Genomic DNA, 24,410 nt, shown 5'->3' on the forward strand with positions numbered 1-24,410 from the left:
CAAAAACCCTACTGAAAGCCTTTAAAACCTACTATTATGAGGGGGGACAGACATCTGTACAACACACACTGTGTTTTATATGGTAGATCTTTGTGACACGTTTGCGCTCCACCGATAAAGTTAAACGACACAGGGTCACAAGTCATGAGATTTATGTAGGCCTATATCCTCCAACGAAGCTGATTGGTGCAATGAGTCGCAGATATTTGGAATTAACGATTATTTTTACAAAATGGAATTTTGACGATTTTCTGCAGAACCGATCAATCTGAAAATTCACCTCAGTCATCGATGGGACAGAGGGGTTTAAGTTTGAAGAGAATCTGCGTCGTGAAACCAAGATGGCCTCCATCGACCAATTAAAATGCTTTCTTTATGTAATGTATTGCTGTATTTGAAGGAAGCGTTTGCTTGCTGACAGAATATGCGGTCATCCTCGTGGTCGGGTTGGGGTAGGACGGGGGTCAATGTGTGGTATTATTATATAGTGAGGATTGACCTACTTTATGATCTGTACGGACATTCACGCCTTGGCACGAACACACACACACACGTACACACACACGCGCACACGCACACACACACACACACACGTACACACACACCCACACACACACACACACTTTCCTTTGGTGTGAAATGGCAGATAGGATGAGCAAAAAGTAATAAAATAGAAGTTAACGAAATAAACGGAGGCTGCATTTTTTGCTTTCCAGTGATGGCAGCTTTTCTTTTCCTCCAAATGACCAGATCCTGAACTCCGAAGTGAAGTAAACCGTTCCACATTTTCTTCGCCTTGGCTAGTTGGGCCTACGTTGATTGTTATTTGTATCATGTGTTCATTGCTGTCTTTTGTTTGCCCATCTTATTTTGCTTTTCTCTTCCTCAGCTAGTTGGGCCTACGTTGATTGTTATTTGTATCATGTGCTCATCGTTTCTTGTCTGCCTCGGCTAGTTGGGCCTACATCGATTGTTATTTGTATCGTGTGATCATTGCTGTGTCTTTTGCTTGCCCATCTTGGTATTTTGATCCTCTCTTCCTCGGCTAGTTGGGCCTACATTGATCGTTATTTGTATCAAGTGATCATTGCTGTGTATTTTGTTTGCCCATCTCGTTATTTTGATCTTCTCTGCCTCGGATAGTTAGGCCTACGCACACCCACCAATTTGTCTTGCTTTCCTACAATCGTCCTTGTATTCCATTTCCAACCAGCTGACTATAATTCATTCCACATACTTCTATAAAAATAACAAAAAACAGCACTTTACCTCATGTTTTGATGGTCACCTCGTTCCTTGTTTGTCACGTGTTCAACAGTCCTGCTTGTCTTCCCTAATTCATCCTTTTCTAAACTTTCAACTTGGAAATAATGGCAAGGACCTGCGTAACTTCTATAGTTGAATCGCTGCTTCAGAGAATATCATAGTTATTTGGGCGGTGTATAAACAACAGAACGCTGCCTCGATCCTATCTTCATAACGCCTGTCGGCCCAAAATCCTTTTAATTGTCGCTTTGTTCCTTTTACACTGAAGGGATATCCTATCGGAAGGACTTGGCAATTTGGAATTTGACAGCTTCGAAGATGTCTGACTTCACATTGCATTAAGCACTAAAATAGTGGCTGGAATCTAGAAATTGTGGGTGGGGTCAGGCGAACTCTCCAACCAATGGGTAGAACCGAGACACATGGACGGACACACATACGGCTCCTTTTATAGTATAGATACGACCTTCCAATACACTTTACAAATCAACTTGGTCTGTGAGTGATTCGAGTTGTCCTGATCGCAATCTGCATTGGCTATTCATCGTCCGTTAAAGGACAGATTGGGTTCAGGGGCGATTAGCTCCTCGTAAGAAACTTGCCCTACATCCAGCAAAACCGCTTGTGCCGCAAATTCGGTACTGGGCGTGAGCGAAGTATCAGCACGTCACTTAACCGGCTCAGACGTTCCACCGAAGTGCAGTAGCGTGGCACATAGGCCCACGACCCTATTTGGACTGTCCGTACCGGTGGACCGGCGTGACCACTAATAGTGGCTCGTCAGGATTTAGACCAGGAAACTTGCCGGGGCTCGGGGTGTGTATTTCACCATTGTAAATGGAGTGTTTAAAATATTTTCGTGTTCCCTGTTCTTCCTTCCTCGTTTATTAAAAACACGTGATTGAATTGGGTCGCCAATGAGTTATTCGAGTCAACATGATCAATAAAACCGCTGGGTATTAGAAGTCCTATAAAGAACAGATTTGGTGGGATGTTTTAAGTTTAAGCCCCAACCCCTAAGCATGATAAACCGCTCGAGTTGCTATTTTGAGTGGCTCGGGGAGGTGGAGGAATCCGGCGTGTCACTCGATCAACCTCGCAAGAACCAAAGTGAACAAGGTAAAGGTGCCATTAGGCCCTCGATCCGGCTCGGTGCGTCTGGGCCGATGAGACCGCCATAATTATATATACTTCTCTCATAATTCCCAGCAATAGAAATGACTTTTAGCTTTTAAAATCTTTAAAATGAAGTTGTCGATACACATTTATTCTGCAAAGAGGCAAGACAACATCACAGGAAAACAAAATCGGATTTTAATTGAACCAATCAGACGTAAGATACTTTCTTCGAACATGTATGACAAAACAGCAGTAATTTTAAAAGGCAAACCTTTGGTCTTCAGAAGTTTCGTTGTTCCAGTTATTTATGAAAACGAAGAGTACCTAATACCAAAGGCATGAGTATTTACCAAGCGATTGATCACTATCGCAATACATTCAACCTTAATGGGGTATCGGTATTGGTTGCAATTTCTAACGACACCCAAAATCACAAATCATGTTCATCAAGCAGGCTTCATCTGCACACTTATTGCTCAAGTGCACAAAGCATGGTTTGTGAAGAGTTTGAGAATACCAGAGGCCATCTACAGATAGCACACACAAGGGAGTCAGGTGATGGGTAGCGAGGGTGCTACAAATTGAGAAAAGGAAGGAAATAGGTGTAGCTAGATATGAGAAGAAAAAAAGGGCTGAGGAAGAGGAAGTTGGGACGACATAGAAATAACAGGAGGAAAGGGAAAGAAGGTGCGTAGGACGTATCAGTTGGGTGGCAGGTTCCTGGGCATTGGGGAGAAGAAGGTGGGTGGAGGAGGGTTTTAAAGTTCCATCATTTCTGAAAGTGTAAAATGTAGATGATCCCAATGTGCAATGGTGAAAACGTGTCATAAATGTGAAATTGGCGAAAGCTGTTGCGGCAAGTTAAAAAGCACCAACAAACTTCAACCTTCTATGGTAGATAACTAGAACAAGAAGAACAAACAATTAACAAACAATAAGCACATATTTCAGAAAAAAAGATTCACGTTTTCAATTTCTAAATCACTAGAGGTGTACAAGAATAATAATGATGTCTGTAGTTTTAAGAAAGTAATAGGAATTGTTGTTTTGTAGGCAAATTTAAATATACAAAAAAACTTGTTTTTTTTCCTGTTTGTGACTACATTAATTTTATAATTTATTATAAACAAAGTAAGACTAGTTGTGGACGAGGCTGTGATGAAGCAAAACGTTGTCACAAATCCAGAGGATATGTCGAGATCAAAATCAGGAACAAACTAACAGGTATTTTAAAGTTTGACAAATGGACTTTCCTGGATTTGTTTAAAAAAAAAAAAAAAACATTGGAGAGAATAACCCTATGTACACAAAAGGGCAAGGGGGCAAGGTGGAGCAGGGTAAATTATGGAGAAGGAAATGAGGAAAAGGAAGGAGGAAGACATAGGTGAGTGTAACCGAGTGGGTGACAAATGGAGGAGGAATAGTCATCAAACTTTCACTGTTACTGCATGTACATCCTTATTATATAACGAGCCGTGCCGACACGTCCCTTCAGACAGGTTTGGTCAAAAAAACAGCATGTTGTACTTCAAACATAAATTTTAATGATGTAAAATGAAGTGAAACAAGTAAAAAAAAAAAAGATCTTTTATAACACATAGTTGTTGTTGCTGCTGTCATCGTGGCTGTGGTTGTTGTCTGTGTGCTACCTCCGTGTACTTGTTTCTTTTCTGTTGCTATGAGAAATATCACTACATATTATTTTGTGTGCTTCTTCCTCGTCCTTCTAAATCTAAAGGGTTCCTGCTGTCGTAGAATAATAAATGATATGGCTGAAGCGTTAAGCTCCCAATCTGCTTCTTCTTCTTCATTCCCTAAAAGAGGGCTTTTAAAACAGGCTTATGGCTGATTTGTAATTAAAAGGACAATGCTTTGTTCAAAGTAAATTGATTATTACCTTACCAACCAAGTAATGCCAAAAGATTTTTTAAATTTCAACAATTTTTCCAAAGGTACATCAGGAACCCGCGACATCAAAGCTCAAGGTCCTGCTTCTTCTTCTTCAATCAAGGAAAGCCGGTCTTTCAAAACGGGCACCTTTAAGAATAAACAGATACATTTTTGTTCCAAGTAAATTGACTATTGGCTTTTTAATGGTACCATTTTTATTATTCTATGACAGCAGGAACCGTTACATCAAAGCTCAAGGTCTTGCTTCTTCTTCTTCAATCTTGGAAAGACGGTCTTTTAAAGGGGCACCTTAAGATTAAACACATTTTTTTTCCCAAATTAATCGACTGTTAGTGACTTTTTCACGGTAGCATTTTTATTGTTCTATGACAGCAGGGACCCTTTAGAATGAAGCGTGACATGGACGGATGGACGCTTCTCCTTTTGGCCATAGATTATTGTGCAGGTGGCCATTTACAAAGCTTTCAAGTTCACCTTTTGAGTGGGAAAAGGCTGGAAAGGAACGCAGCAGTTTCAGATTGCAAGCTTTTTCAAACAATTCCAGGAAATGCAAACAAAATAGCTAATTGACTCCCCTGATCATTTATTTGGAGAGCGGTACAAATACAAGCGATGGATTTACAATAACAACCAAAACAATAACATTAGTAGCTGAGTGGTTATATAGATCAGTAGTTAACCTTTTCAATGTGCTTTGCCTGTGCGTAGCTTACCCTCGATTCTTTTCCAACCGAGGTGCAAGTTTCAAACAAAGTAACAATTTTTATTTATTTATTTATTTTTAAATCAAATGCTACTTCAGGATCCAGTTCACTCCTGGTTACAATAAGTAGAAAATAATTCACAGTGAATGACTGGTGTAAAGTTATTTGTCGGCCTTCACAGAACGAATCAATATCGTAGAGATGTGGGGGTGCTGGGGGGAAGGGGGGCTAGGTTGGGGGGGGGGGGGGTGAACAGAGGTCTCGTAAACGAATAAAGAGAAGAAACAAGGCTTCAACAAGTACAGGGCCAGGGTGACATGACAATCTCCTCAGAAACTTGTGCCAAAACACTGGCACCCCCAAACCCCTCACCCAAAAGGTGCATTTTACACTACTAAAGTGACCTTTATTATTCGTCAATGGATGACCCAGCCCCCTCAATTTGTTAATAAAATATTTTTTCCGCTCTAAAAGACGAGGAGTGCTTTGGTAGGAGTGTTAGGCGTTTGGTAAAAGAGGGCCCAATGTATCATTAGCAAACAATGTATCACCGTGGGTGTAGCATTTGTGAATATATCAAGATTGTAATCATGAATTGGCAAAAATGAAGGAGTAATCAACTGACATAGAGCTGCCCATAAGGTGAGGGCTTCGGTCGGATGATTCCAACACCGAGTGATCTTCATCCGGGACTGTGCAGGCGTCTTGCCAGGTGTTAGGTATACTCTGAAATTTTAGGTTTCCCTATATAGATGATGTCCCCCCTTCCCCTGAAGGCACTTGACTGGCACATGATGCCTGTGGTCCTGGATGAAGACCACTCTGTGGTGGAAATGTCAGACCTGAGTCTTGCCTTCCAGGAAGCGATCTCGCCCTGGGGTGCTCTGCCAAAATCCATGGTAGGGAGTTCACTGGGTGGTTGGAATTTTCCTTCCCAGTGAGTCAGGGCAGAAATTTCTCATTTGTTCAGGGTGTGAATGATGTCCATCTGAGGGACGGCACATTTGGTAACAGAACATCCTCCTGCATATGAAGCACTAATCTGACGGTATATAGTCGGGTCAGCCATCGCACGCTGGCTCGACACCTCATAGGTAAGTGTGCTACCTTCGCACCTGCATCCTGTCAGATCTGGCTGATATGCTAGTTTCTGGTTCCTCCATTTTTGAATATTCATCTCCCAAACCACAATCAGTTTTTTTTTGGCAACCATGCATCCTATATGCAGTAGTTTAGTGATTACTAAATACAGATTATATTACCTATATTCGCTGAACTTCTGTTTTGAAAATCAGATTTTATACCATCATGTCAAAGACAATAATCACCAGCAGCTACTTTGACCAATTCATTATTTCCTTGATTCAATTTGATTCAATTCCTTTCCTGTTAAAAAAACAAAACATGGAGAGCATGTCTGGTGGCAATTCTTTAAATGATAGATTCTTTAAATTGTTTAAATGAATTCAATTCTTTAAATGACAGATACATTGTGAATTTCCTTCCTTGGGAGAATCTTTCCTTGGACCTCATAGCTTAGGGTATTAAAAAAACGTATTACATCGAAGCGATTCCGCTACTTATTTCACCGCACACAAAACCCAGGCCGGCTAATCACGTCGTGCCGAATATTCTCATCGAATAATGCAATTTCCCGGTGTAAATATTTTGAGCTCCTTTTTCAGTGACTGTTTTATTAAACTGCAAATATGTTTCTGGTTTCATTGAAACACGTTCCATTAAAAAAAAAAAAATTGCTACATTCTTGAAAATTCAGAAACTCCCAAAATATATTTTGAAGAAAAGCATTTCAAGAGTGGATATATTCTCCTGCATTCGGAATGGAACATTGTGCACTTATGTACAAAACATCTGTTATGGAATTCCCTGCAGTTATTTCTGATCGCAGTAGATTCACAATTCCCCACGGTGTGACGTCACAGTAAAAACTATGACGACGCTCAGTAGAGCGCATACCTCTGCCAGGCCGGATCTGGACCTGAACCAAAATCTAATCCGCTTGTTCTTGTCACCTAACCAACTCATCCACTAAGTTTTGTCTGAGTCCGCCCACAACCTTTTGAGACATAACAAGTGAATCCTCTTGGATTGCGCTGAGGTTCGGGCATGGAATTTCGAGCCTCGATCATGGTTCGAGCCTCGATCTTGTATACAAAAATAATAATAAGAACCTTGGGCCGAATCTCGCGCTTCACCAGTGCGCGTGCGCGAATTTACGTCACGTCGGCAGCGAGAAGGGGTTCCCCAACACGAACCAATCAGGAACTGCCACGTCACACTTATATGATCTCAGAATTCCTGTGACAGGAATTCGCGTTACACTGGCTGGAAGTCATTCGCTAGAGGCGCTTCCTCAGCGCTAATAATATGCATCATTTTTGGCCCCAATTCTCAATGGTGAAGAATCACTTAAAATAATTAAAAATTCTCGTATCCGTATTCAGACGTTCTCCAAAATCGAATCATTTCGTCCTTGCCACACATCCAACCTGTCCATCACGTTTTGTCCGAATCCGTCCATAACTTTTTGAGATATCCTGCTCACAGACAAACAGAGACGAACAGAGAGCGTTGAAACCAGAACCTCCGTCCACCAGTCATGAGGTCTTGGAGGGAAATTTGGGTTCCTTCATTTCATTACTAACGTATAAACCCTAAATTTGAGAATCTATTTTTCAAATGACAATGTGATAGCTTATTTACTATGAAGCCCTATTTCTACCTAATCCTTGAGAAAAGTGATACCCTCGTCAATTAAACGTTTTCATGGAATGAACCTTGTGGAATGATAAGTTTATTTGGTTTTGCCAAGTTAATAAAAAAAGAAGCCTAGCATAAGCACATGTACAATCAATCCAAAGTGCCCTTTAGAATCATTCCAATTGATGTTGCATATATGATATTGGTACCTAGTGTTGGATTGGAAATTAGATTTGAAGGCAAGACAAAAGCTTCTTCGAGATTTACAAACCAGATGTGTTAGGTTGGAACAGAGACGAGGAAAGGAAGAGTGTTCAAAGATGTGGCATTTCTCATTGAGCCTCTCCAGGTTCTTTTGCAATTGGACACAAAGTTACGACGCATTACCATTGCTACTGCTGTAGTTCTGGCACAACTGTGTACCTAGAATGTTCCTGAGAAAAAGCAACGTGCACTTGCAGAGGAACCGTCCCATCTCTGCTCTGACCGTCCGCATCCACATCGAGTAAAGTCACAGGAAGCTCGACATCGTCCTCCGTTGTGAGCGACGACCCGCCGATTGTGTCCGGCACATTCTGTCGATGCCTGCCGGCTTCGGCTAGTCGAGAATGCTGCGATTCACTCAGCACGGTGTCATTTGTTTGGCAATTTTTTTGACTTGGGAGATGAAGCCTGCTGGGAAATGTGATGCCAGTGCAATCCTCAGTACTGGTATTTAGTCTGCTTTCACGTGGGAGTGTCACTGGCGAGGGATCCAAGACCCAAGGGATGCTGCTCGCCTTGTGAACTTGGCTGGGACATGGAACAACCATCGAACCTAGAGAATAAGAAAAGAAAACGTGTGAAAAGAAAACATGTGTGTGTGTGTGTGTGTGTGTGTGTGTGAGTGTGTGTGCACGCGTGTGAGTGTGTGTGTGTGTGTGTGTGTGTGTGTGCAAGCGTGTGAGTGTCAGCTCTATTACGAGCCTAAGCCCAAGTATAAAAAAACGAGATTTCATGAAAGAACGGTCGTCGTCATCGTTCGTGTGCAGCATGCCATCGGTTCGCATCAGTTTTCGCAGGGGCACGGTAGTGCCCCCTGTAGGCTCGAGCAGGAATTTGGAATTTGTTCAGGGTACTGGCCATAGCTCGCCTTCTCTTCGACAAGGATCTTTAACACCAAGATGATAGTTTACAGCTTGGTCAGGCTTCAAACCCAGACAAGAGCGCTCAGAGGCGGGTGTGCATACCTCTATGTTATCCTGCCAAACAATAGTTGCTGTACACTTCCCTACATGTGGGAAGAGCTATTGTTGTCTGGTACGAGGGGCTTTTTACAGGGGTGTAGAGCTATATGTTACATTTTATACTTTCTTCCTGTAACATCAGCACCACAGAACAAAGCATGTAATCATGTGCAATGAGGTGAAATGTGTGAGAAAAACTGCCTTGTAAGCAAGCATAGGCACAGACCTGGTGAATTAATCGATTGTTCTTCCTCTGCTTGCATAGTTATTGGGCTGTTGCAAACATTCTCCTCAACCCCTCTGTCCAACTGAGTTTCCTGTTGTACTTCTGCAGAAAAGGAAACGTTTTCTACTGTCAATGTGGGAGCGATTGATGAGTTTTTCTCGACCATGACCATTGCTGGTTGCAAAGTTGATGGTGGGACGTCTTCAGTGTCGAGGCGTAGCAGTGACCGTAAAGAGTTGCTGATGGAAGATAGCATAGCGGAACGCGGCGATGCGTCTCTGCATTTCCTGCCATTTTCCTCTCTGCGGCCTTGTCTCGGGGACCTGCGCCAGTGGTAAAAGGGTCTGATGCTGTGGCGAATGCCAGAAACCTGATGAAACAGGCCGCTCTGCTGCCCGTTTACATTTGGAGTCCAGGGCTGCCCGTGTAGCTCTTGAAAATGTCTGGCTTGTCGAATGTCAGCCCCTAGGCCAACTGACGCAAGGACACTGCCGCAGTTGAATAGGACACTGCTGCTGGACTGTCTGGAACAATAAATTTAGGAAGTCACTGAGCAGGTCGAATTGGGTCTTAACAAAAGCCCAAAATAGTTATTCTGGTAATTGTCATTAAAATGTTGATTGATCAGCTCTCCAATTCATTCATTAGAAAGATTGAAGGCCAATTCATTCATTAGAAAGTAATGCAGCAAAAAATAAAAACCAAAAAAAAAAACTATGTACAGCAGCAAGTCAAAAACTACGATTAATAAAAACAATAATCTCTGAACAGAAATACAAGATGAAGAACCTGTAATACCATGGCAAAGTATCAGCCTTTTAATATCCTGCATTATGAGATGAGAGATGTGGGAGTCTTTTCATTAGTGTGTGTGTGTGTGTGTGTGTGTGTGTGTGTGTGTGTGTGTGTGTGTGTGTGTGTGTGTGTGTGTGTGTGATTTTCCTGCATATCTAAATCTATCTATATCTAAATATAATTTCAGTTCTCCAGCTTTTAATGAGCGCACGCATGTAAAGACGTCACCGCCATGTACGTACGCTCTGCCTGTCAAGCTCTCAGGAGAACCATCCTACAGAGCATAATTTTGATCTTAGTTCAGATACTGTCATAAGTGCATGAAAAACTCACTTACCGACCTGGTTTCGCCCTGTTGGGGCTCATCAGGGCAACACAGTGAGTCCTACATACACTTATGACTGAAAACCTTCCAGTTATATACCAGTTATTAAGCGATATGGCGGAGTGGCCAGACAGAAGCCTCTCCTCGGTGAAAGACACATGAAAGCCCGCTTGGAGTTTGCAAAAAAACACCTAAAGGACTCTCAGACTGTGAGAAACAAGATTCTGTGGTCTGATGAAACCAAGATTGAACTGTTTGGCTTCCGTCTGGCCACTCTGCCATAAAGCCCAGATCGGTGGAGTATTGCAGTGATGGTTGTCCTTCTGGAAGTTTCTCCCATCTCCAAACAGGATCTCTGGAGCTCAGCCAGAGTGACCATCTGGTTCTTGGTCACCTCTCTTACCAAGGCCCTTCTCCTCCGATTGCTCAGTTTGGCCGGGCGGCCAGCTCTAGGAAGAGTCCTGGTTGTTCCAAACTTCTTCCATTTAAGAATGATGGAGGCCACTGTGCTCTTGGGAACCTTCAATACAGCAGAACATTTTTTGTAGGCTTCCCCAGATCTGTGCCTCGACACAATCCTGTCTCTGAGCTCTGCAGGCAGTTCCTTCGACCTCATGGCTGGGTTTTTGCTCTGATATGCATTGTCAGCTGTGAGACCTTATATAGACAGGTGTGTGCCTTTCCAAATCATGTCCAATCAATTGAATTTACCACAGGTGGACTCCAACCAAGGTGTAGAAACATCTCAAAGATGATCAAGAGAAATGGGAGGCACCTGAGCTAAATTTCAAGTGTCATAGCAAGGGGTATGAATACTTATGTCAATGTGATATTTCCGTTTTTTCTTTTTAACAAATTTGCAAAACTTTCTAAAATCCTGTTTTCTCTTTGTCATTATGGGATATTGAGTGTAGATTGATGAGGGAAAAAATGAATTTCAACGATTTCAGCACAAGGCTGCAACATAACAAAATGTGAAAAAAGTGAAGGGGTCTGAATACTTTCTGAATACACTTTATGTGTGTGTGTGTGTGTGTTTGTATATATATAATATATATATATATATATATACATACAGACTTGGCATTTAATATGGAATTTTTTTTTTTTCTTGACTTGGGTTTACTTTCTTAACTCAGTATATCAATCTAGTGAGTTTCTTTTACACTTTGGTGATTTATTTGTTAAAAGAACCATGTCACTGATTGTCTGTCGCAGCAAGAAGTCAACAACAGGATTATATCCCAGGTGGCGTGGCAAAATGTACGGACAGGTGCATTTGATGATTGGCTTCACAGTCGGGTATACAAGGTTGTTGCGTTCTGTATTAGTGGAAAACAACTGCTGCACGTCTCCAAAAGTTATTGCCGCTTCCTCTGGAGATGGTCCGTCAACTCGACAATGCTGTTTGCCATGGAGTGGTGGCTTTACGAAATTACGGCATGAAACAGCGTGCTATTGCTCGGCAGTATGGCATCACTCAAGGTCAGGTGTCAAAGATCCTGAAACGAAATGCTCAGAGGGGTGTCCCTACTCCAATACCGAGGCCAGGCCGTCCCCGCAGAACCAGAAGTAGGGATGATCGCCAGCTGCACCGGTTAGTCCGCAATGGCCGTACCAAGTCAGCTAATCGGCTTAGGGCTGAGTGGCAGCAACTGACAAATGTGCCTGTATCCAGAAGACGAGTCAACGAACGACTGGTTCAAGCAGGCTATCGTGCCAGGCGTCCCCTGAGAAAGCCACGCCTGACCAGACAACACCACCAGCGCCTATTGCAGTGGGCCAGAGAGCACCGTCGATGGCAGCCAGGACACTGGAATCACGTGATTTTCAGTGACGAGTCTAGATTTCTGGTCTATCGTCAAGATGGCCACGTCCGAGTATGCAGACAAGTGCATGAAGCCTACAAGGAAGATTGTATAGTGCCAAGAGTCCAAGCGGGAGGTGGTGGGGTGACCGTTTGGGCTGCTTTGCATGCAGGGGGCAAAACTGACCTGGTTGTTCTGAATGGAAACCTGAACCAGTTCAAGTACAGGGCCATTCTGGAAGAAACATTGCTTCCATTTGCTCGTGCAGCCTTTCGAGGAAACTTTGTCTTCCAAGATGACAATGCACGGCCTCATCGTGCTCGCATGATCCAACACTTTCTTGTTGACCGTGGTGTCAAGCATATGGAGTGGCCTGCCATGTCCCTGGATATGAATCCGATAGAGAACTTGTGGGCAGAATTAACGCGTCAAATCGACAACTTGGTCCAGCAGCCCACCACTGTGCGTGAATTGCAGCAGACTATTGTCACTGCATGGCAAGCGATTCCTGTCCAAACCTTGGCAAATCTCGTGAACAGCATGCCTCGACGTGTACGTGCTCTCCTGAATGCTCGTGGGGGTTACACGAAGTACTGAACTGTAATTTTACTGTCTGTAATCCCAGTCATGATTTAACTTTTGTTTTTGTTGAAATTTTGTTTGGCTAATGTGCAAAATAAAGAGATACTTCTGGAAAACGTACAGAAGTTTAACACAGTACTGTCCGTGAATTGAGTTCGATATCAGTTTACATCACTTTCAAGGATCAATTTATTTGCTTCGAAATGTCAAATGTGATTTTTGTTTCTTTCAAAGGTCACATTAACAAAATCTAGAATAATTTCAACATAATTCCAATGAACTTTTGGTTCTTAGTCATCTTGAAAAGTAAGTTCACCCCCACAAAAAAAATATTCCATATTAAATGCCAAGTCTGTATATATATATATATATATATATATATATATATATATATATATATATATATATATATATATATATATATATATATATATATATATACACTACCGGTCAAAAGTTTTAGAAAACCTCAATTTTTCCAGTTTTTATTGAAATTTACGCAGTTTAATGTTCAGTGAATAACCTGAAATGGTACAACGGTAAGCAGTAAACTGCACGAGGTTAAAAAAAAAGTTTAGGTTAGCAAAAACGGGAAAATAATGTAAATTACACAGTTATATTGTAAAAAAAAGACTTTCTTCAGTGAACAAGTAATGGGTTAACAACTTACAGCTGTTCTGCAGCAATGTAAGTAAATTAAGCCTTGAAAGTTGATGCAAACAATTCCGACAGGTGTCCCAACCTCTGCTGATTACTTGATTACAAACCCCCCTTCTGTATAAAAGCAGTATTGGAACAGACTGTTATTACACCCTCTGAAACATTATTTGGACAACTCGAGGAAACTCTGACAGGAAGAGGTCTGGCAGACCCAAAGTCACAACAGAATCAGAAGACAAGTTTCTGAGAGTCAACAGCTTGCGTGATAGGTGGCTCACAGGACAACAGCTTCAAGCACAGCTTAACACTGATCGAAGTAAGCAAGTCTCAGTTTCAACTGTGAAGAGAAGACTTCGAGCTGCAGGTTTGACAGGTCGAGTGGCAGTAAGAAAGCCATTGCTAAGATGGCAAAATAAGAAAAAGAGGCTTTCCTGGGCCATGAAGCACCGCCAGTGGATGACTGAAGTCAGGAAGAAGGTCTTTTGGACCGATTAATCAAAATTTGAAATCTTTGGTTCATCACGCAGGGTTTTTGTACGCCGTCGAGTAGGCGAAAGGATGGTTCCTCAGTGTGTGACACCAACTGTCAAACATGGAGGAGGAAGCGTGATGGTCTGGGGCTCTTTTGGTGGATCCAGTCGGCAACTTGCACAGAGTGACTGGCACCCTGAACCAAAAGGGCTACCACAGCATTTTGCAGCGCCATGCAATACCCTCTGGTATACACCTAGTTGGTCAGTTGGACCTGCGTAAATTTCAACAAAAACTGGAAAAATTGAGGTGTTCTAAAACTTTTGACCGGTAGTGTGTGTATATAAATGGCCTCTAAACGGTGTTTTTTTTTTTTTTTTTAAATACACCTAGTTGGTCAGGGGTTCATCCTACAGCAAGATAATGACCCTAAACACACCTCCAGGCTGTGTCAAAACTACCTTTGAGGAAAAGAACAAGACTTAAAATCTTAAACAAAGCTTAAACAAAGCAAAGCAAAAACAAAGCTTAAAATCATGGATGGCCAGCACAGTCTCCAGACTTCAACCCCATCGAGCTGGTTTGGGATGAACTGGACAGAAGGGAAAAGCAAAGCAACCGACAAGTGCAACACATTTGTGGGAACTTCTGCAACAGTGTTGGGAAGAAACTCCCGAACAATATTTGATTTCCATTGTAGAAAGAATGCCACGAGTATGTGCGGCGGTTATATCTGCAAAAGGTGGCTACTTTGCCGAGTCAAAAATTTATATTAAATTTTGTTAAACAAAATGATTCTATGATTTCTTTTTTATCTCCAATTGTTTATTTGTTCTATGCTTAATTTCAGAGTACATTGAGAAATTAAACTGCGTAAATTTCAACAAAAACTGGAAAAATTGAGGTGTTCTAAAACTTTTGACCGGTAGTGTGTGTGTGTATATATATATATATATATATATATATATATATATATATATATATATATATATATATATATAATCAGGAGATTAAATAAGATGCGGACGTAGCTTCAGGACGGTCAATCTTTAATTCTCGACAAGCTTTCGGCCAACAAAGGTCTTCTTCTTCGTCCACAGAAACAACAGGCATGTATATCAGACAAGTATGTATTGTGATATGTGTATAAGATGTGTGATATGTGTAGAAGATGCATACAAAAAGAAGAGCCACGCTAAAGCTCACTCACCGTCCCCAAGTTCAACGGAAGTGAAGCGCAGCTTACAGTTACCGTTCACGTTGCAGTTTGTGCACGTGCATATACAAATATATATATACATACATACATACATAAACACACAGGCATATATTCATATACCATTTATATAAGTATGAATACACTACCTACATTTGTAAATGACATATAAAGGTAGAATGAATGAATGAGTGAATGAGTGAATGAATGGGTTACGGTTAACAATTTGATTGGGTTGATGTTGAAACATTCTTTAATCATCAAAATTTATGCCATGAGGGATTTTTGTTTGAAGTTTATGTATCCAAAAGGACTCACGTTTCAGAATCGTGGTGTGTGATCTATTTGTAATTGATACAATGGCAGAGATTTGAATGTCATTTATAGAGTGATCCGGTTGATTAAAGTGTATCGTGTAAGGTAGAGATTTGCCCTGACTGGTGTGGAAGTTATTGATTTCTGACCGGGTGTTATTAAATCGTGTGTAGAGTGTATTCTCAGTTTTTCCAACATATTGTTTGGTGTACTTTCGGCAAGTGATTAGGTATATGACCCATGTAGATTTGCAGTTCATATAGGAGGTGATGGGGAATTTTTGTCCAGTGCTGAACTACAAAATTTGTTTCCTTTTAGTAAATGCTTGTGAATAATACATTTGTTTGCTGTGTATTTATAGAAGCCAGGGATCCTAGTTTCTTTGTTGTGGGGCTGTGGATGCTTTGCTAACTAACTAAAATAACTAAATAACTAAAATAACCCCTGGTCAGAAATCAATAACTTCCACACCAGTCAGGGCAAATCTCTACCTTACACGATACACTTTAATCACCTGGATCACTCTATCAATGACATTCAAATCTCTGCCATTGAATCAATTACAAATCGATCACACACCACGATTCTGAAACGTGAGTCCTTTTGGATACATAAACTTCGGACAAAAATCCCTCATGGCATAAATTTTGATGATTAAAGAATGTTTCAACATCAACCCAATCAAATCATTAACCGTAACCCATTCATTCACTCATTCACTCATTCTACCTTTACATGTCATTTACAAATGTAGGTGGTGTATTCATATTTATATAAATATAAATGGTATATGTTACGGATTCGTCACTTCCGTTGTTGTGGTTTTCATCCACTGTAAACATTTTTGGTTCCATGTACTATTATTGTTATCGTTTAAGTGAAATGGAGATAACTGTTTTCAAAAGGTGAAAAAGTTAGTGGTTTAAAAAGAAACGGAAACCGGATCGGGAGGAACCGGACGAAGAGGAAGAAGAGGAGAAAAAGAGGCGGAGCAAGTGAGGTCGGAGAAGAAGCCGAGCTGCTTTGAGGTCTTGAGCAAATGCTGGTGAACGGGGGTCACGAGCGAACTTTGGGTTTCCTGGGAAAGGGATTCCTGCGACAGAGTTGTTATCGCTGTGACAGATAAACCTGCGTGTCGGGTTTTGCGGTTGATTCCGAAGAGAATCATTGGAGTGCAGATACGCCTCAAGTACGGGCCCGTCGGCCATTTTGCCTCGCTCCCGATTTTTGCATCGCTCCAGGTTTTTCACCTCGCTCCAACCATTTCACCGCATCCAGACGTTAACCTGGTTTGCGTGTGTAACGTGGATTTTGAGTGGGAATTTGCGGTTCACCGTTTGGGAGCCGTTGAACGTTCATACCCGAAGGTGTGATTTCCCAGTCGCCTTGAGGGCACCTTTGCCCATCTTTGGCAGTGTGACTGTCAGCCGAACGGAATTCTGGTCTCGATACGACATCGTTCCTACGATCACCGGAGCGTGGATAGACTTAGGCTTCATGCCGGGATAGAGACATTGGGAATGTTCTTTTCACTCACTTGGAGCACAGTGAGTTATATTGTACGAAACTGATGGTACCATCATAGAAATGATATATTGGTTGTACGATTGATTAATATTGTTCTTGTGCTGTTATTCTTGTGTGACCTTAATACAATACTTGTTTGTTGGTAACAATTGGTGTGGTTTCACCATTGATCTTTGACACACAGAATAACACAACTTTCTGCCGTGACTCCTTTCGGGGCTCGGAGGTACACCGTGACCGGGGTTTGGGGAGGAGCACATAACATATATGAATATATGCTTGTGTGTTTATGTATGTATGTATGTATATATATATTTGTATATGCACATGCACAAACTGTAACGTGAACGGTAACTGTAAGCTGCGCTTCACTTCCGCTGAACTTGGGGACGGTGAGTGAGCTTTAGCGTGGCTCTTCTTTTTGTATGCATCTTCTCCACATATCACACATCTTTAAATATATACATATAACAATACGTACTTGTCTGATATACAGTCACATGAAAAAGTAAGTACACCCCATGTAAAGTTTTGACTTTTTCAACATATTACAGCATACAGCTATTTGATCTTCATTTCAACAATATTGATAGATAAAGGTGATATAATATAACAAATATGAAACATTTACATTTTGTAGTCCATTGTATAATTTAAATAAACATAAATGCAAATTTCGCATGTGGAAAAAGTAAGTACACCCTTGGCTCCAATAGGTGGTATTGCCCCCTTTGGCAGAAACAACCTCAAGTAGGCGTTTCTTATAACTGTCTACCAGTCTCTGACATCGACTGGGAGAAATTTTTGCCCACTCCTCCATGCAGAATTCTTTCAGCTGTGCGATGCTTGAGGGGTTTCTTGCATGCACAGCTCGTTTCAAATCCCCCCACAACATCTCGATGGGATTTAGATCCGGGCTTTGACTAGGCCATTCCAGAACCCTCCATTTCTTTCTTTTCAGCCATTCCTTGGTGGATTTACTGGTATGTTTTGGGTCATTGTCATGTTGCAAGGTCCAGCTTCGGTTGAGCTTCAACTTTCTGACAGATGGCCTCACATTATCCTCCAGCACCCTCTGGTACAATGAAGAATTCATCGTGCATTCTATGATGGTGAGCTGCCCAGGCCCTGATGCAGCAAAGCTGCCCCAAACCATAATATTTCCACCACCATGCTTTACAGTTGGTATCAGATTCTTGTGGTCAAATGCTGTCTTTGGTTTTCGCCAAACATGTCTTCTGGTACTGTGGCCAAATAGCTCTACCTTTGACTCATCTGTCCAGAGCACATTGTTCCAGAAGTGCTGGTCTTTGCCTAGGTGTTCATTGGCAAACTTTAGTCTTGCCCTGATGTTCTTTCTGGACAGCAAAGGTTTCCTCCTGGCTCACCTCCCAAGTAGATCAAATTTTTGCAGCCTCTTTCTAATGGTGGACTCGTGCACTTTGACATCAACAGTGGCAAGAGCTACCTGTAGGTCCCGTGATGACATTCTGGGGTTCTTAGAGACTTCTTTCAGCATCTTGCAGTCTGCTCTCTGGCTTAACTTGCTGGGGCGGCCTGGCCTGAACAAGTTGGCAGTTGTTTGGAATATTCTCCACTTGTTGATGATCTTCCGGACAGTCGAATGATTGATTTCAAATTGTTTGGAGATATTTTTAAATCCCTTTCCAGACTCGTGGGCATCTATAACCTTCTTTCTGAAGGCCTCAGAGAGCTCTTTTGATCGAGGCATGGTGACGCCGCACACTTCAACAACAAAGAGCAAACCAAACTAAATGTTTGAGGTTTAAATAAGACAGGTTCCACCAAGATCCTCTCTAACGATGTTCTAATCATTTGCACCTGAGCTGGTGCACCTGATTCTAATTTTAGGTATTTGAAGTAGTGATAAATGTAGGGGTGTACTTACTTTTTCCACATGCGAAATTTGCATTTATGTTTATTTAAATTATACAATGGACTACAAAATGTAAATGTTTCATGATATTTGTTATATTATATCACCTTTATCTGTCAATATTGTTGAAATGAAGATCAAATAGCTGTATGTTGAAATATGTTGGAAACGTCAAAACTTTACATGTGGTGTACTTACTTTTTCACGTGACTGTACATGCCTGTTGTTTCTGTAGACTAAGAGAAGACCTTTGTTGGTCGAAAGCTTGTCGAGAATTAAAGATCGACCGTCCTGAAGCTATGTCCACGTCTTATTTAACCTCCCGATTATTTCTTTAATACAAATGAGACGCCCTGCTCGTACTGTGGAGTTTCTAATATTTCTCATAGTTATACATATATACATATAAATACCAAGAAATAAAAGCTGACCTTCTGTACTCTAACCTCATATTCATCTTTTCATCTCAAATCAATATTTTTTGAGTATAAAACAATAATAACAAATTTGACTTCACTGTTCCAATACTTATGGAGGGCACTGTATATACATCACGTGTGTGCGTGCACTCACACACCAAGTGTTTTGACTCAAACAATAAAATGGTGCCAGGCATCAAAAATAAATCTTTATTTTAATTGTGCATCAAGCTTCTGGAAAATCATACCTTTCTGCTGATGAAAACGGATCCTCCAAACAACTAACACCCCCTTCATCTTCATCCAGGATTTCTTCATCGGTGGAATAAGAGGAAAGGTTCAGGCACAGCAGGTTGTTTCGCTTTTGCCTGCGGCCCCTCTTGGATTGCTGCCCTCTCTTCTTGCTTTTCGATGCTGCAACACATACCACATCAAATACAACATTATTCCTCATTAGTTTAAAGTTTACGTCTCGTTTACGATCTTAAGGCCCTTGTGTTTTGCAGGCAGGACGAGGCATCAATGTGTGTGCCCATCCATCAGTAGACGTTAAACTAGAGGACCCGTTTGCTGGCACTAGACTTGGTGGATGTCAAAGACCCCACGGTGTCTATGAAGAGTAGGCAAGTTATCTACAGCACACAGAGCAAATTACAGCAGGCCCAGCCAGCCAGTTCCAGAAAGACTTGGGCCAGAATCGTTCATGCTGGCTGGCCCCAGAAGGTGAGAATAATTGCGTTATTAATGAAGAGGCAGAAGAACTAAGATTATAAACAAATAAATTAGTTCCCTTACAAGGAACTGCAACACAGGAGGAGGCCATTCGGTTCATGAAGCCTGTATTATGGTTCCCAACCTATGGTTGTTTCTCCATGCTCTATCCTTTGAACATGCTGAGTGTCAAGCAGGGAAGCTACATGTGCCATTTCTCAAGTGTTTGGTGCAAATCGGCCGGGGTTCGAACATGTGCCATTTCTCAAGTGTTTGGTGCAAATCGGCCGGGGTTCGAACCTATGACCTCCCAGACTCGGAGCGGACGCTCCAACCATTATGCCACCGAGTCTGGTTAACGTAACAAATTATGTCACAATTTACCCAAGAGCCAATTATTTAATCAGTGCAATGCAAGAGATTACACTCAAAAGGTAGCGCCCCAATAAACACTGACTGTCAATTCCTTCGATCAATTTGAGTTTCAAGGTTGCCTTTTGTTAGCAACCAAACCTCATTTCACATTTAAAAAATAATTAAAGTCACAATTTCAGTCCTTTCAGTACTCTACAGCAAAAACAACAACCAAGCAGAAATAAACTTTCACAAAAGGCGTTTCTTTTCATCACATTGGAGGGAAAACATTTTTTTAATCCAGACCTCTTTGGTGTGTTGGTTTTGTATGAGGACTTTCTGCGGAATAGGCGGTGCCATTGGCCTGATCCCTACACACACAAAAAGAAAAAGGAAAAAAAAAGTCAAGAGATCATGCATCTCATGGAACTTCAATATTCAGGTGACAATGACCTCAAAGTTTGTCTTTATCTGTACAGCACAAATCCTCCTGAACGTCGGCCTTATTTCCGCATCTGCACTTCACTTGTAAAGTAATTAGGAAACAGTGAAAAACAAGATGAAGGGAAATGGGAACAAGAACAGAAGTCAAACAAGAAGAGGAGGTGGTCGAGTAACTTTATTAAACTACAAAGAGAAGACCAAAAAAGGTGCAAATTACAAAGCCCATGCAAAACGTGGTGGCTTGTGTTATGTGCAAAAGACAGTGTGGAGTGTCGGAGATTGCGTTAAGGGTAGGCAGCTCTCAAGAGAGGGAAAAATGGGGCACCAGGGATGTTGGGATGGAAATTTGTGCTTTTGTTGTGGGGAAGGAGCGGGCGGGTGAGAACCAGAGAGGAAAACATTTACCGTGTGTACATCGGATCTATTCAGTGTTAGGTTTGCTGGCATTCCCATCCAAGGCTGGTGTCACGATGCTGTGATCCAAGGTTCTAATCCGGTATACAATGTATTCGTAATTGATGTGAAAGTAAACTCATCATTTGTCAGTTGTCTTTGTGCTGCGGGCATCTCCTTGAGCCTTAGATTACTGTAAAAATAAAATGAAACTGGAGCGAAGTTGATGACACGCCATCGCAAATCCCAACACTTCCCACCTAATCCAAGGTCGAAAGATGGCAAAACGTTCCACCAGGAATGACCCAACATCCAATTTTGAGTTTAATTTTTTTCCCGTTTTGACCCAAAGTCCCCAGCACCCCCAGGAGCATGAACCGGGGGTCAAATCCCAAAAATGTTACATGTTTCATGCGTCATCCAATGTTGGATGCATATACAAAGTTTCCTTTAAAAATGTTTTAAAGTGTGCCCGCAATTGCATTATTTGGTATTTGACCTTTTGAAACCGTGCGGAGCCAAAATGATAACCGCTCTCGTACCTTCTTGCCATGTGGTGATCATTACTACTAAGTTTGGTGAAAATTTGCACAACCGTTTCGGAAGAGATAGCGTGACGGACGGACGGACAGACAGACAGAATATCCCCACGTTTTTTGAAGGGAGGTGGGCTGGGAATAGACGGTGGACAGTATTGCTTGGAGGAATTGTCCTTCCCTCCACATCCCGGAGCATCCTCCCTTAGGCCACCCCCACATGCAGACTCCACCACTCCTGAAGTGTTTCAATATCAATGACACCAGAAAGCAGGAATTCCATCCAAGAGGCACAGTGTTTTGAGGTGTATTCTCTGTCTCTCTCTCTCTCATGTGTTCACTGTTGCACTACTTTACGACTGTCAGGATGGGTTAGGCCGTTAGGGTGACGTTAATCTATGTTCGACCCATCAACAGCATCATAAACGATAATACAATTATTTATGATGAATAGGAAACTGTTTATTTGTACCTTTACTCTAACCTCTCGACTCTATCCCATCGAGGAAGTTTATCTTGACTTTATCCTTTATCTTATATCCTCTTTATCTTTAACTTTATTCTCTTGAGGAAGTTTAGTCTTTCAAACTCCTGGGTCTCAATATCAGCCATAATCTTTGTTGGGTAAACCACAATTCATAGTTGGCCTCCAAAAGGCAGCCGCCGACTGGGCATCCTCCGTCGTACAAACTCCTTCATTGGCATACCTGAACTCCGATCCACCTGCAAGGTCTTCATCTGCACCTAGATGGAGTACTGCTTACCCTCTGGGCTGGCTCCCCTGCCTCACATCTTGCTCATCTTGATACCGTTGAAACCAAAATAGGCCTTCAATATTATTGGAATCTCCCGTGCCGAAACCGAGTCGAAGGGCTTATCATATCGCCATCGCAAACAGTTCAGTGGTCTCTCTGCCTTCTACAGCCTCCTTTCTGGTCTTGCACCCTCTGCTCGTTCCATGCTATGCCCTCCATCCCAGCCCCTCCCTCACTCACTCACTCCCAGGTTTCTCCAGGGCTCATGTGGTCAACCAGCAACCCCCTACCTAGTGAAACTGCCTAAATCCAGAACCAGTGCTCATGTGCACCCATTTATTCCTCTTTTTCCCACCTGTGGAACCGCCTTCCACCCACTCTTCATTATCATTCTTCCCTCCAGGTCTTCAGGATAGCTGTTCACCACCATCTGAAGTCATCCCCTTTCCAAATCATGATCTTTTCTACACCTGTTAAACCATCCCCACCCCTCCCAAAAACTTTGCTTATGTATCCATCTTGTCCACCCTTTGCATTCAACCCTACCCCTCATCATTACCTGCATCTCCTGATTTGTCCTGATTTGTTGTGTCATAGGTCTTCCACGAGCCGAAGAAAAATAAAATCTTTTTTTCCGTTCCAAACAAACAACGTCCCCACATTCACGGATTCGACATTCGCCACATTTTCCAGGAACGTATCCCCCGCGAATGTCGGGGTCCGACTATTAGATAAAAGAACAAGTACATCAGCAAAATGAACCTTAATGTCACATTTGTGAAGAAATTAAATGATACGAGTGAAAAGGAAGAGAACGACCATAACAGGAACTAAACATTCCTGAAATTGATTTAATCTCCTTTATCGAAGGAGTAAAATGGACAAATTTAAGAATGATCAGGTGTACCAAATGCAAGTTTTTGAAATTTGACTTTCTTCCACTTTAAGTAATGAATGGTTGGTTTTACGTTATTCTTTTCAGTGAAACATTTCAGCGTGCAAGTAACGAGTGATTATGCCATGATGTTTTATATGCATACCTTAGTTAAAATAAAATACAAACATCATATCATACTTGAGACCTCACCCATCGTCCATAATCTCGGAGATTGGCTTTTGTTTGTCCTCCTTGTTACCATTGCTCGGCCCTCGTCTCACCGCTGCCCTTTTGTCCCTGGGTTGGTGTTTCTTCGTTTCGGGACATGTTGTGTCTTCTCCATCAGTCACTGTGGTATGAACAGAAAATGAACAAGTCAGGATAGTTAATTCAATGAAGATCGCCAAAATAATCTCCGGTACGTGGTATTAACCACATGGTTGTCAATAAGTTATCCACAAAGGATCTACGCTCATCATCCAAATGATGCACATCCAATCTCTCGAGCTGATATAATTATGGGACTCCACACATCCCAACAGCACCATATATTAACGGGTGTATGCACGATGGGTTGAATATAAATAAATAAATACGAGTTACCTTACAAGGAACTTTAACGAAGGATGAGACCATGAGGATGAAACAAAGTCTGGGCAATGATTGCCAACATATGGTTGTATTATCTGTGTGCTGTCCTTGTTAATTGCTGAGTGTCAAGCGTGGAAGCTGCACGTACCATGTTTAAGGTCTTTGGTAAGACTGGACCACAGGTCGGGTTTCAACCGCTGACCTCCCTGATTCAGTGTGGACGCTCCAACTATTTCAACCCTGATTTTTTTTTTTCTTTTTCTCAAAGATCGAGATTAAAGTCAGAACGGTTGTTGTGACAAAACACAACACCATCTATCAAGCAAATGGGAGCACGGCTGTGCCGCTGATGCAGTGCCCTCTCCTGGTTAGGGCAGGAATTTGTAATTTGTTCATGATGCCGGCGATAACTCGCCTACTCTTTGTGAAGGACACCGTGGGATCTTTAATATGCATCAACTAATGCCAGCAGACGGGACACCCGTTTAACGTCCATCCGAGGGACAGCACTCACATTGATGAATCACCCTTCCTGTGAAACACCGGGATGACAGTTTATAG

General features: G+C 41.9%; 1 protein-coding gene across 3 annotated transcripts in view; it reads right to left on the reverse strand.

The window, feature by feature from the left end:
• Window positions 1-2,560: 2,560 nt before the first annotated feature.
• Window positions 2,561-24,410, reverse strand: part of LOC137434898 (mitogen-activated protein kinase kinase kinase 9) — a 138,833-nt gene continuing 116,983 nt past the window's right edge. The window contains exons 7-11 of one of the 3 annotated variants that reach the window (XM_068128107.2): window positions 23,469-23,607; window positions 20,560-20,624; window positions 19,437-19,602; window positions 9,174-9,697; window positions 7,796-8,538 (exon numbers count right to left, since the gene is read on the reverse strand). In XM_068128107.2, the coding sequence (XP_067984208.2) occupies window positions 8,114-8,538; window positions 9,174-9,697; window positions 19,437-19,602; window positions 20,560-20,624; window positions 23,469-23,607 (1,319 nt within the window). In that variant the 3' untranslated portion in view covers window positions 7,796-8,113. Of the gene's footprint in view, window positions 3,106-7,795; window positions 8,539-9,173; window positions 9,698-19,436; window positions 19,603-20,559; window positions 20,625-23,468; window positions 23,608-24,410 lie in introns of those variants that run through there. The other 2 variants (XM_068128109.2, XM_068128108.2) reach the window with 2 other exon arrangements.

Source organism: Myxine glutinosa, chromosome 9 (genome assembly GCF_964187855.1).
Source record: "Myxine glutinosa chromosome 9, kmMyxGlut1.1, whole genome shotgun sequence".
Taxonomy (NCBI): Eukaryota; Metazoa; Chordata; class Myxini; order Myxiniformes; family Myxinidae; genus Myxine; species Myxine glutinosa.